We start from the raw sequence: 14,347 nt of genomic DNA, 5'->3' as shown, positions 1-14,347 counted from the left end.
AACAATTTTCAAACAATTAATCGCGAATACAGAGTTTGTTCGACGTTATTTATTCAAAGGGAATTCGACGTTCGTGGAATGGAAAAAATCGTGGCTTGGTGCCACTTTAAAATTAGGCACGACTACTTCTATTTAAAATGAAGCTACAATCACCGTCACACACGGCGTAATAATTAAACTTCGAACGAATCGAAGAGAATACCGTTTCCTGCATCCTCGTCCACCTCCTCGTCGTCTATGAACTTGATACTGGACAAATCAAAGTATTTCGCGACATCCTCGGATTCCTGTTCGTCCGCCGGAAACTCGATCGACTTTGAACCATCGTCGACCACGGATTCGTCGACGACGAATCTTCGTCCATCGATTCCCGGTCGGGACAAACATCCGCAAAGGATCACCCTACGGAAAAACCTGGACATCTTCGAGCTATCCTCTATTCACCAACTGATTCTTTTCACTTCCATTCATTCTCGACTCGTGTCTTGCTCGCGGACGATCAAAGGGTAAAAACGCGGCGTTCCTTCGAGAAAACTTGAGAAACTTTCGCGTGGAAAACTCGTGGAAGGTAGCGAACGGTCGGAAAATCGTTGGGAAACGGAGAAGAACGACCAGTTCTCGCGCACGTGTCGCCGGACCATAGAAAATAAACTCTCCGAACAGAGACAGGAATGGATGGCATCGGCGCTGGTAGCGACCAAGGGGTTTATATTTGGAAATGTTTCACTGGTATGGCTGGTGAAAATGAACAGAGGAAAGACGGTTCAACGTACTTTTACGCCAATGCCTTCCGTTCAACAACAACACACACGCTTTTACCGTGTGTCTAAACTTTTCTAATCAACAGAAGTATGTAATGTATCAATTGTCGATGACTTTACTGGCGACAGGGTCCGAAATCGACGAATTGTAAAACGAACAACTACGACAAATTCCAATGTATAAATATAATAATTTCTCAATTTTCCAAGAAACAAAGTAGTTTTGAATGTATTTTTTTGTGTATTAATAGTGGAGAATTATTGATTAAAAGTTATACAATGTAAAAACCTTAAAATTCTGGCTCTATTTCTACGCAAACATGAAAAACCCATTTTTCATACCATGGCTCTAATAATTTGATCACCCACTGCAAATACATCAAAAGATTTTTCCGTATTTAAAATCACTGGCAAGATCCTTTGAACATGTCGACTGAAGTGTTCTAGAGTCTAGATTATGCGCAGCCAGGGCAATTTAGAGCATGCGTTTTCCACTGCTAATGGTTCGATCTTATCGAGAAGCGTCAACTCAATTTACTTCGTAGCGAGCAGAGGAAAGTGGTCATCGTTAATCGAATTTACTTTCACGCTGTAACCAGGAGGTGTTACTGCCAGCCTCGAAGAAAGTATTTAGCAATTTCTTGGTATTTCAATAATTACACCACAATTACTTATTTAACAATTCCAAATGTTAGATTAATAAAAATTAATTAGGCATAAAGATAACGGCAGCGGAGAATAAAATCATACTCCCTCAGCAGTTGATGAATTTAATTTGTCCTATAATAATAGTAGCAAAATAAAAAAACTAGATTAAATTAAACAATAAATTAAAAATATTAGCCACTTACAATAAGCGACTCGCTCTGCCGGCGACTTGAAACAAAGAAGAGGGAATAAAAGCGAGTTGCTTATTTCGAGGCAATACTGTAGCCCAGAAGTTGAACGGCCAATTTTCGATCGCTTGTGTCTCGGAAACGAAAGTTCGCATTGCAAAACGGTACAAGAGTATTCGATGTCTTTCCCATTAGGGAATATGTATTTAAATTCTCAGGAAGATCGAAGTATAAAAGGAAGAGTTTTAATTGCCTCATTGATCACGTATTTGTAGCGCACAGTAAAAGCGAGCCTTCTAAAAATACCTAAGGAAAATTCGTATCACAGGATGACCTGATAATCAAACGAGCCAAGCATAAATATATTTTCCAGCGATCTATTTTCTCCTCTCTCGCCCTTCGCCGTGCATTTAACGCCCGTGTAAAACTCCTACACACCTTCTCGCGACCCTCTTATAGGTACACCTTCCCTCGGCGTTACTCTCCTCTCTTTTTTTTTCCACTTCCTTCCTCTGTTTCTTCTAACCGCTAACCGTTTCACTCGCCACGCTATTCAGTAATTGTCCCGTGCTCGTAACGCGTGCAACTCGGAAGGAACGTACGCTAACAAGTGGCTGAACCACCGCAAATGATACCCTCGAATTCCCAATCGAGACTCGATTTCCTCCTTTCGATTCTTCCTCCTTGCCGAAACAGGAAGATGCATCGAGCTTCTTCTTCTTTTTCTCTCGACAACGAAACATTTTCGCGTTGCTTTAGACCGGAGATTTTCTATTTTATCGGAGATTCTATCGATCGTGCAAGAGTATTTTCAGACGCTCGATGAACGAATATGTCTCAAAGTAGATGGTTAACGCGTACAGTGGACCGTATTAGTATTCGGATACCGTGATACGTAAATTAACTTGAAAGGTAACTGATATAGTTGATAGAAACGCAACAAAAGTGATTCTGAACAGGGCCGGTCCTGGGCCTAGGGAGTCTAGGCGACCGCCTAGGGCCCCCCAAGGTCCAGGGCCCCCGTAACAGGATTTTGCTTCAAAGAATGCAAAAGAATTGTTTACTTGAATATTAATCGATGTAATTGCAAATCTAAATTAGTTATACAAGCTTTAATGTTAATTTTATAAATTTTATTGGAGGTACTTTTTTTTATGTCATATATGTAAAGGTGCCCTGTTTTGGAGCCCGCCTCGGACCCACGAAATCTCTGGGCCGACCCTGATTCTGACCAGGATATACATATCGCGTATCTATCGATTTCGAGCGCAACAGAAATTTCACTGTTCACAATTCAATTTTAATTCCATGCACTTTTACCAGCCCTCCTACGCTATTAATGCGCGCGCTTTTTGACCCTCTCTTCGAGTTCCTCAACCATTAAAGGTTATTCACTTTAGAAAGAGCCGGTTAATTACCAGTCAAACGAAAGAGCACGCTACCACTCGACGCTCGTAAATCTCGTTACGCGACAACGAATAATAATGATCGGACGCGAGAACGGTATTAATGTTTAAACAATTTCCCTACCAAGCGAACTCGAAAACACTTCAAACGGACATCGTAACGAAAATAATTCCTAATAATAGCATATTAGGATTAGGTGTACCTATAAGAGTACTCAACGACCATCGAGTAATCGAATAAAAAAATTAATCGATTATCGATTCCACGTAACTTTTCTCGTTTTATTTCAATTCCAAGAGCAAGAGAGAGAGAGAGAGAGAGGGGGGGGAGATGGAACGAAGAAAGAACGCAGCTTGATTCCTTTTCCTCGCTGATACGAATGGAACTCGTTTCGATGGTTCGATTTACCGACGATACTCAATAGTTTACCTTTGTTCCAGCTCGAGTAGCGAAGGAACCGGTGCTCTCGTTAGCAAGAATCCTAATTCGCAGACGACACCGATCACCGGGCTAAGCAAGAAATTGCAATCGCGACAGATTCCTCGTCTCCGTTTTCGCGGACGGAAACGTTGCCGTTAACGTGTCACGTAACGATGACACATTGTCGCACCGCCGCGCGCCTCGCGTCTCGTCCTCCGCCGAACGAACGAACGACTCTACAAAAACGCATTTCTCTCGTTCGCAGAGAGATACGACCCGTATAACACAAGCGGGGGAACAAACGTTGATTGCGCAATAATCGAGCGGAGGACGAACGAAACGTGGCCTTAAAAAGCAACACGGCAAGGAAGAAAAAATGAAAAAAAAAAAAAAAAAGAAAAGAATAAGAAAGGAGAAGCAATCACCTTCCGTATCGACGGCACCTTCTCGACTGCGATCGACGATTAACGGTAAACAACTAGAGATCGTGGAAAGATTCTGGAGCTCGGTAATCTCGCATCCTCAGAATCCTAAAAGATACGTCGGCGCACCCAGCTGCCATCTGGTTCGTCGTCCCGGTTCCCTCGACCGGTAAGACAACCGCGTAGTACGCTGCTCACAGACAGACACAGAAACGGCCACGAATGCACTGGGAAACCCACCACGAATCCGCGAACAAAACGCACACTTTTACACTGTAAACACACTCGGGTTAAGGATGCTTCCTGGTTTGGCGAAAGGAACCCGCTACCGTGAAACGTCCTGCGAAAATTCCACTGGCAACCACGCGGAAAAGACAAGAGGTTAGGAGGACGGTAAGAGCGCGCGGAATCTCGCGGAACCGCTGGCACGTATGTACGGTTCCGTACTAGCGAGAACCGAGCATGACAGCGGACACATTCGAAGGTTAGATTCCCTCGGTTCGAATGTGCTGTTTGCCTCTCGCCGAGTTCTCTTCACTGTTTCCCATTGCCCCCTCCGCCCTTCTATCGTGACTGGTACATACAAGCGACGACCTGAACGTTTACCTGGCGAACGCCGGAACCGCACGAGGTAATACGAAATCGGCCGATCTCTCACGCAACCGTACGGTTTAAATCCTGAAGAACTACGATTCCACCGAGGATAACTTTGACACGAACGATTCAATTGAGAAGACAGTTAATTACTTTGTAAAAATGTTAAATCGCATTGAACATTGAACAGAAACTCCCTATTCTTGAGAATCACTACGGAAAAGCTGTCCTCTTCGACAAGTGTTGCCGCCATACTGGCGAAACTATCGATCCTAATATCGAAACTCGGTAGCGATCAACTCGATGTTCGATCCCCAACCCCTGTTACTCAATTTAACTGCGCCATTACGTGTAATCGAACGATTTTATGTAGTTTTTTACTTGCTATTTGTAAATCCGCATTAACTGACAACATTTTTATAAACTAATGGAAATTAGAGAACAAACGTTTTGGAAAAACACTCACCCATCTTGTTTCCGCTTCTCCTCCGCACTCGCAGACATATCGTTCGCGATTCGATACACTAAGACAAGAGACGATTAATCGATTAATCGATCGATATCAGACCAATTAACGTTTGCGATAATTAGAAATTATATTTACACGTGGGAGAAATAAATAAACGTATGAGATACCTGATAAATATACTGAATGACTTCGGATTGACTGGCATTTTCCAACGTACTACCATTCACTTGTAAAATTTCATCGGCCACTTCCAACGTGTCCGCGTTGTCAGCCGGTGAACCTGTAGCATATTCGATACCAATTTCAATTATAAAACAATATTGGAAATTTAATAATTTATAAACACGTCAATAATTTCGTGCGGTATCGTTTTCCAAGAAAAAAAAAACAAAACATAAAGATAGATAAAAACGATTTTACAGCTAAAATACGTTTAAACGTGTACGTGCTTAATGAGCAACTATTGTAGCACTCCTTAAGCCATATAGGCCAGTGCTAATTAAACAGGAACAAAGAAGTTTCTCGTTTTACAGTGACAAACAATAAATTTGTTATTAAAAATATCTATTAATATAAAAAATGTGGTTGAAATAATTACAATTATAAATATTAAGGTAAAATTATGGAATGATATTAAATTATCAGAATAAGGGGAATTAGAATCTTGCAATGAATACTTATATCATGAAGAAATATTTAATAAAAAATTAAATTTTATATATGGATCTTATGTTTGTTATGATGCAATCGATACTCACCATATAGTTTGATCTTATCATTGTGGTTGATCAGTATGATAATGTATCCTCCTAAATCGACCATTTTCGCTGGTCTTTATGATAGACGCTGGTCTACTCGATTACTAGAAGAGAGCGACGCTTCGGTCGAATCTTGACGCGACGTGCACGATTAAACTTGACGACACACGAAGCCGCCCCATCATCACCGAAAAAATGATTCGCCGATATTAACGTCGTTATCGCGTCCCATTCTTTTCGCTGCTCCTCTTGCATCCTCGCGTTCCATGCTACTATCGACTTGGCGACCTATATTTCCGCTAGCAACACCTACGTTTTCTGTAAACGTGAACGCATCCTCGAAGACTTCGAACACAGTTTCTCGATCGGTTGATTCGAACTAACGGTCGCCAAAGTCGCGCGGGAATTTCAAACTTCACTAACAATTACTAAGGCTGTTGCATCCACGTACACCGATATTAACGACTACAAACGACGAGAAGATTATCGACGGGGTATTCCTTAAGAGAATTGCGTTAAATTGTTAAAAATAAGCGTCGATCATTCCTTTCGATAAACAGGTTTAGACTGTTACTTCCGGTTGGAGAAACGATCTCTCTTGTCTCGTGTTAATTATACGTAATGTATGCACTTTAATATACGCAAGGAAGTCCTAAAAAGTCGCTTGACACGACTCCGTTTTTCTTCTACGAAGGTGAACGTGAAAAGAGTTCGGAGGAAACCCTCACCGGGGCCCCGAGCGTGGGCCCCCCTACATCCTTGTAACAATGTCGCCTTCCACAAATGATCACAGAGTTCAGAATCTCTCGAGCCCAAGCTTATCGATTACAGCTTTCACTGAATGCGACTCCTCGCTCGGTTCGCTCATCCTGATTACTTGCATCCTTGAGCGCATGGGTCTTTCCGAGTGGCATCCGTGAAACGAGCCCCGATTCGAAGAGGCGAAATTCTCAGCGGCTAACCTCATCGCTTATTGCCGTTTCGATTATACACACACACTCCAAGAAGGAACCTCGATAACACTAAACGAAACACATTCTCTTGCAACGTCGAAAACCCATATGCAATTCTCTACCCTCTTCCTTTCTCGCTCCTGTCTGAATTATCTTCTTCCTCTCCCACCCTTCCACTCTCCCTTCCGCCCACCCTCTAGGAAGGACACTTACGACATCCCAATTGCACGCAGGACCAAAGATGAATTTCTCACTCGAACGATTAACGTGTACTTACACACTAAATATTCCCTCGGAGTTTACTAAATTCTATACACCCTTAACATCTCTCCTTATTTATCTCTCTCTCCTTTTACTTCGATTCTGTTTCAAGATCGCGCGAACCATCACAGCAAATTCGACCACCCTACTCTGGTCCGATGCACATTACAACACTTTTTTCTATTGCCCGATCGCAATTATTTTCACCGATCTGGATACGCACTACGATCAAATCGATTATTCACCGAAATCCGACAACAATAGTTTCCGCCGATCGAAAGCGATCCTCTTCGTTTCCCGCGATGTCAGAGAGGTTTAAGGTATCGGCGAGGATGGGTGTGAACCTGTGCGTGTTAACCGACGGCGGCAGCAGCCCTGACATCGCTCGTCGCCCGGTAATCTCCATCCCTCGCCGCGAAGCGGCGGCAGTAGCAGCTAAACACGGCGCCGTCGTCACTTTCGTGGCGGTAACCCCTCCATCTTCGAGTTGCCAATCCTCCACCGCACCGTTGCTTTTATTACTTGCATTGTCGATTCATCAATAAAATGCTCTTCATTTTTTATACAAATTTTACTTTCATTTTTATCCACCTTTTATCCATCCATAACGTTTTTTTTTTTTTCGAATAACGTCAAACATTCGATAGCACTTATTCAAATCGCGAATATATTTTAATGCTGGAAGGACAATCGCGACGATTAAAATTAATAAAATAGAAACGTGAGCTGATGATGTTCGATGAATGTACTCACATACATATATTCAATATGGAAAAACGTGTCCGCGCACGTGCGTCGGAAAATCAGAGTTCTCTGAGAGAAAGACGGAGAAAGAAATGACACAGCGCGTGATCAATATAGGGGATGCTAACTCTGTAATTGCTTGTACAGTTCTCGAGCTATGTAGTTCCTTTCAGCTTTCACCTTTCATCTTACGTGATTAATATCAGCTGGTTCAACTTAAATTTTCATACAATTATTGTAAAATTCTTCTTCCATCTCATCTTCCCTGTTCGTATTACGTTTAGATAATTGAATTATTTACTCGAATCTAACATTTAGATTGTACGAATAAAAATGTTTTAAATATTTTCACCCGATATTTGCTGTTTATTGAATATTTTAAACTCCTGAATATTCTAAATGCAATGTGCATCAAACTGTAACTAATTACCATCGTAGTTCGAGATGGCGCTATTATATAATTTCGGATCGTAACATAACTCTACAAATGCTTCGTCGATAGTAAAAAGCTAAACGATTTTAAATATCAATGAGGACAAATTTCTGATTTTGTTACAATATTACAAATACAAAACATATTTTACAATTAATAAGTTTAACAGTCTATACTGCGAACTGTGATACATAAATAACTGTACATACAACGCAACCGATAACAGTTTTTCGATAATGCTTGAGTCATTGTTTTTGACATTCGATCATGAGTGATAAGTCCATATTTATTACGACTCTTTGTTCATCGAAAATAAGAACACAGTGTGTTTCCTTATAGCGTAGTATAAATACAGTGAAATCTTGAAAAACGGAGATCGTTTGCGTACACACAAGATATACATATTATATTTATATATGTATCGACTGTTATTGTGACTAATAAACGTCAGATGTAATTTACATTGTCAGTTATAATAAAATGGCTTTGATCGTTGGATTCGTTATTTTATCCTTAATCTCTGTCACACTGTGCAACGTTATTTACTATCAACCTGAAGCTGTGCATCTTGCCTATGGAGGTAATATGCACCATATTTTACTTATTATATTTCCTTTTCATACTGTTATTCTATGTATATTCATCATCAAAAGGATGACGAAAGGTTTGTCAAAAAAATTAACTTGATATATTCTTTAAGACAATATTCATGATATTGTTGTGACATGGAGTACCAGAAACAATACAGAAGAATCAATCGTGGAATATGGAGTAGAAGGATTAATTCTTACAGCGACAGGAAATTCCACTCTATTTATTGATGGTGGAGATGAAAAACAAAAACAATACATCCATAGAGTATGGTTGAAAAATTTAACACCCAATAGTAAATACCGTAAGTATAATTTTTTATAGTGCATCCCTTTATGTCGGGACTATTTGCTTAATCCTTTATTTAAATTATTTGAACAGTTTATCATTGTGGTAGTAAATACGGATGGTCAAATGTATTCTATGTAAAAACTGCTCCTAAAGACTCGGCAGAATGGTCTCCACAAATTGTTATATTCGGTGACATGGGTAACGAAAATGCTCAGAGTTTGTCAAGATTGCAGGAAGAAGCACAACGTGGACTATACGATGCAGCAATTCATGTAGGAGATTTTGCATATGATATGGACACTGATAATGCACACGTCGGTGATGAATTTATGAAACAAATAGAAGGTGTTGCTGCTTATTTACCTTATATGACAGTACCTGGTAATCATGAAGAAAAGTATAATTTTAGTAATTACAGGTCAGAATGCATTTTAAATGTTAGATTACTAATCAATTCGTTTATAATCCTATTAATATTAATGTAACTTTGGCAGAGCCCGTTTTACGATGCCTGGAGATAGCGAAGGCTTATGGTACAGTTTTAATGTTGGACCTGTTCACTTCATAGCTATAGAAACTGAAGCTTATTACTTTATGAATTATGGTATAAAGCAACTTGTTAAACAGTACCAGTGGCTAGAAAAAGATTTAATAGAAGCAAATATGCCTAAAAATAGGTAAGTTCACATTTTTTTTCTTCTTTTCTATTATGTTTGAGTAAAAATGAACAACAATTATGTACAGAATGCAACGACCATGGATAGTAACATTTGGTCACAGACCAATGTACTGTAGTAATGCGAATGCTGATGATTGCACCAATCACCAAAGTCTTGTCAGAGTTGGATTACCGTTTTTAAATTGGTTCGCACTTGAAGATCTCTTTTTTAAGTATAAAGTAGATTTATTATTGTGGGCTCACGAACATAGTTATGAGCGTATGTGGCCCATGTACAACTTCAAGGTAATGCAAACATACTTTTTAAAATAAACTTAACCAATAGTGAGAAAAATAAGAAGAAATAATTACAGGTACAAAATGGTAGTTATGAGGAACCATATAAGAATTACAAGGCACCTGTACACATAGTAACTGGATCAGCGGGGTGTAAAGAAGGTAGAGAAAAGTTTGTTCCACAGAGACCGGAGTGGTCCGCGTATCGTAGTGCGGATTATGGATATACAAGAATGAAAGCATATAATTTGACTCATCTTTATCTCGAGCAGGTACTAAATACTTTGGAAGAAACGGGAATGTTCATTATTTAATTTACAATGTTTTTGATACTAGGTATCGGACGACAAGGAGGGTGCTGTTTTGGATCAAATTTGGCTCGTGAAGGACGATATTTTACCAGCGTACAATTTAGATTACCTTGCAAATAAAATATAAAGTATAATTTAGGAAATATTAATTGAAATATTATGTAAACGTCTTCTGTCGTTTTTCTTCAATAATGCACCATATTCTTTTATGGTAAATAACAAAATGGTATATCTGTTAATTTCAAGCAATTGACATTGTGTATACTTTTAGAAAATTCACCTTATTCTTTCTTGCATAAAAACGAATAAACTACACAAATTTACTAATTACAAATGAGATGGAAATTATTAATAATCCATGTGTACAATATAATCCTTTAATTGTTAAAATATAAATATATGTATGTATAATCATCGTAGCATATAATATTAATAATATAATATTAGGGTAGCATTTCATATTTCCATCTGATTCTCACAGTAAATCATTATTTGTCAATGATACATGATGAATAACGCGATCCACACTAAGGGAGAAGAAAAATTTCCTAATTCAATAGCGCTAGTATAACAAAGAAACGCTTTCTTTCGATGCTAAAAATCGATTTTAAATTTACATAATAGTTCACTTAAAGCTGTTAATGTTTCTATGCTTCTACTTTCAAAATGGATAAACCACTTGCCCATTGACTGACTCCTTGCCAAGTATAATTTGCTATTTTGGTTTCTGCTATAACAGTTGACTAATGAATTTAAAAAAAAAAAAAAAAGTAACCAGGAACTGCCCTTCTATATAAATTATCAACAGAGTTGACAATGAAGCCAGGAAGTTTTAAATACCATATTTTTCTTCTTTTTTTTTGTTAAACACAGAACTGTAACTATGATAATATCGTTCTTTCGCAAAAGAAATGTGCCACTCTGTATAACATAACATAATTGAGGGGATATACTTAATTTCCGTTTTTCTTATTTTGCTTTTTCCACTTTTCTTTTTCTTAAACAAAAATTATATCGTCGCGACCTACTCAGCAGGTATAAATAGTTGAATCTTATAGTACATTATTTTTCCATGTACAATTTTAACGAATGCACGTATACGCGCACGTATACCACGTGTACAAGCGAATCTGCCATCGGAGATATGTGTTAAAATCTTTCGAAGATGCACAAAAAAGCATCGTAAATTAGCGAAAACTGATATTTCGATTTATCTGCTTGAGAAAAAAAAAAAAAAAAAAAAGAAAGAAAGAAAGATTCTTCCAAACTGTTAGACAAATCACTTTTCGCGATCGAGTGTCTTTGACTTTTCCATGCATTTAGTCATGCTTTTCAATACGCAAATAAAGGAAACGCTTGGTACTGTCAGTGATTAATAGAAACAATGGGAGAAGTTGCTGCTGGGTGATTTTCCTGATACGAAAATTGAGGAAAATGTTCCTGTTCTTCAGCTATCGAATTTAAACCACCTCCACTCCCTAAGAAGCCCTGATCAGGCGGCGTCAGTTCAACACTTTCACCCGTAAATTCGCTATCAAAATATCGGGTATCCGTGTCAGAAGTAACTTGAGGTTTGAAAGGGGGAGGAATTTTTTTCTGTACAAGATCGGACCAATCGATCGACGAAAAGAATGCGTGATCCATAATCTCTTTCGCATCGTTGGGTCCGCCACCTAATCTTTTACTTGGATCTTTTATAAGTAAACCTGCAAACGAATATTAAAGATCAAATAAAATATTTGCCGTTTACTTTTCACCGGATGAAGATCAATGTACACTATTTTTACTTACCACCAAGCATATCTTTCGCTTCATTACTGATCGTTCTAGGGAATCTTACTTCTTCCATTACAATAAGCGTGAAAAGCTTCTCGTGATCCTTATTATAAAAAGGTAATCGACCACAAATCATTTCGTACATAACAACACCAACACCCCACCAATCTACTGCTCTTCCATAGTCATTGTCTTCGAGCACTTCCGGCGCAAGGTATTCGGGAGTTCCACAAAATGTTTTCGTCGTCCTTCCTAAAAGTTCGTTATCGATACTTTTCGATGTTTTTATACACTCAAAACAGTTCTACTTCAATTTACACGCCGTATTTACCGTACGTTATATCTTCTTTACACAATCCAAAGTCAGCTATTTTAATATGTCCATCCTTATCTAAGAGAAGATTTTCTAATTTGAGATCACGATAAATTATACCCTGCGAATGAAGGTAGCCTAATGCTGAAATTATTTCAGCGCCATAAAATCGAGTACGATCCTCGCCGAACACGCGCGAACGTCTTAAATGAAAGAATAACTCCCCGCCATTTACGTACTCCATTACAAAACACAGCCTGTCTGCTGTTTGAAAACTATACTTTAAAGACTGTAAATCAAGAAACGTTAAATATAAATTAGCAATAAAATTAATTGAAAAATGATGAAATAACCTACGGAAATACGTACAATTAGGAACGGATGATTAGTGGTACGCAATACTCTATTTTCGGTAAGCGTGTGCGCAACTTCATCTTTACGAATGATCACTTCTTTCCTTAATATTTTTATAGCGTATAAGTGTCCCGTTGCTTTTTCTCTGCAAAGTATCACCTTTCCAAACGTACCTTTCCCCAAAACTTTCAAAAATTCAAAATTTTCAAGGGTCTGAAATAAAAGTTTATCCAAATATTAGAACAAGTCGATCCTTCCATTGCAAGGAACAAAGTAATCCGTAACAATTGTACACATACTACTTTCTTCTTCCCTGTACTTTTACTACTCGAGGTTCCTTGAACACTAAACTTTGCGGACAATTCATCGATACTACCACCATCCGTATCTGAAGACACTACACCAACAGATCCGCAAGAATCTGACCTACCGACTCCTGAAGACTCCATATCAACATCTTCCGATGAAAACGAATGTTGCATTTGGGTTTGTTTTTCGCTTGCCAGTCTAGCAGCTACATACCTATTGGGAAAAGAAATTTTTTAGATATTGTTTAAGGAAACTTGAACTTTGCGACTGTGACATCCAAAAGATTCAAACCTAATAGCTGCAACCCAATCTTCTCTCTCTTGTTCCGTTTCTACGTGAAAGGTTCTTTCTATTACAGCTGCCCATTGTAAACCTCTTATTACAAAAGTATAAGGTTTAGGTCTATCTACAGACATGATCTGACATCCGCGAACTGTGAAATTATTTAAAGGCTGTGCAGAAGCTGCCATTTGTTGATCCGGTTTAGCTTTAAAGCCAACCAGTGTACCGTCATCCATTAAAACAAAATACCTTGACCTCCAGTTTTTTATATGTTCACCTATACATAAAAAATAAAGTTTGAATTATTAATTGTCTCTACCAATAATTTTCTTCAATTATTTACAAAAATAATAACATTTAACGTGAACGAAATAAAACGAAAGGACGCAAAAATGAAAGGACTAATTTAAAAAAAATTATATCTAATATCTCTTCAAAGGACATCAATGAATGTAATTTTGACATCTTCTTAAACAGGGAATTGCATAATTTAAAACATCAGGTGTGAATATAAGAAAGAGTGATTCAATTTCATATCACTGATCAGCTTAGTATAAAACGATAAAGTAAATACAAATATTATGAAAGTGCTCTGCAGTACCGCGTTTTTGCAGCCAGCCTTCTTTAACGACACGCTGACCGCCGCCACCGGACGCTGCGACGTTCATCGCTGCGTCCCCCATAACTTCTCTCTTAATGCGCACTTATGGAAAGAATCCAGATACTTCGTGTTTCCGTCCAAGCTCAATATTCCACAAAAATTGGCGAAATACAACAGCAAGGATGGCACGAGTATACAAACTTGAGCAATCATAGATACACGTTTGGCAGGTAAACTCGACTATACTCTGTGATCGGCAGACGCACTAATGCGCACTAACTAGCATTGCCTCCTTGTATTCCGGAGATGGCGCATCAATCGATTACAAATAAAGAAGAATTCTCATGAACAACGCTTGCCTAATTTCAATCAACATTGGTGCATCCGATGCAACTATTGTCGTCAATATCATCTTTCTATGCATTCTATCCTTTTAGACAAGCATGCGCAAAACCTTTTGTTTATTATGGTTTATTATATATATATAAATGTATCTATAGAAGGAC

The 14,347-nt window shown here is 38.5% G+C and overlaps 3 protein-coding genes across 6 annotated transcripts in view; 1 reads left to right on the top strand and 2 right to left on the bottom strand.

Moving 5' to 3' along the window:
• LOC117610210 (uncharacterized) overlaps positions 1-7,984 on the bottom strand; it is a 38,755-nt gene extending 30,771 nt beyond the window's left edge. For 2 of the 4 annotated variants that reach the window (XM_034337311.2, XM_034337312.2), the window contains exons 1-3: positions 5,668-7,984; positions 5,077-5,189; positions 4,907-4,964 (exon numbers count right to left, since the gene is read on the bottom strand). In XM_034337311.2, coding sequence (XP_034193202.1) covers positions 4,907-4,964; positions 5,077-5,189; positions 5,668-5,731 — 235 coding nt within the window. In that variant the 5' untranslated portion in view covers positions 5,732-7,984. Of the gene's footprint in view, positions 1-202; positions 873-4,906; positions 4,965-5,076; positions 5,190-5,667 lie in introns of those variants that run through there. The other 2 variants (XM_034337313.2, XM_034337314.2) reach the window with 2 other exon arrangements.
• Positions 7,985-8,315: 331 nt separating this feature from the next.
• On the top strand, positions 8,316-11,461 carry LOC117610214 (acid phosphatase type 7). The gene is made up of 7 exons (XM_034337325.2): positions 8,316-8,638; positions 8,759-8,953; positions 9,031-9,358; positions 9,435-9,617; positions 9,685-9,904; positions 9,973-10,167; positions 10,232-11,461. The coding sequence occupies exons 1-7, from the start codon at positions 8,539-8,541 to the stop codon at positions 10,331-10,333; spliced, it is 1,323 nt and encodes a 440-aa protein (XP_034193216.1). The 5' UTR covers positions 8,316-8,538; the 3' UTR covers positions 10,334-11,461.
• Positions 10,958-14,126, bottom strand: Akt (AKT serine/threonine protein kinase). Its single transcript, XM_034337324.2, has 7 exons — positions 13,842-14,126; positions 13,250-13,517; positions 12,949-13,171; positions 12,665-12,862; positions 12,314-12,584; positions 11,998-12,234; positions 10,958-11,912 (listed from the first exon to the last, which is right to left on the bottom strand). Exons 1-7 carry the CDS (start codon positions 13,921-13,923, stop codon positions 11,572-11,574), a joined length of 1,620 nt encoding a protein of 539 aa, XP_034193215.2. The 5' UTR covers positions 13,924-14,126; the 3' UTR covers positions 10,958-11,571.
• Positions 14,127-14,347: the final 221 nt, after the last annotated feature.

The sequence above is a fragment of the Osmia lignaria genome, chromosome 13 (assembly GCF_051020975.1).
Source record: "Osmia lignaria lignaria isolate PbOS001 chromosome 13, iyOsmLign1, whole genome shotgun sequence".
NCBI lineage: Eukaryota > Metazoa > Arthropoda > Insecta > Hymenoptera > Megachilidae > Osmia > Osmia lignaria.
This window is presented reverse-complemented; position numbering and strand designations above follow the sequence as displayed.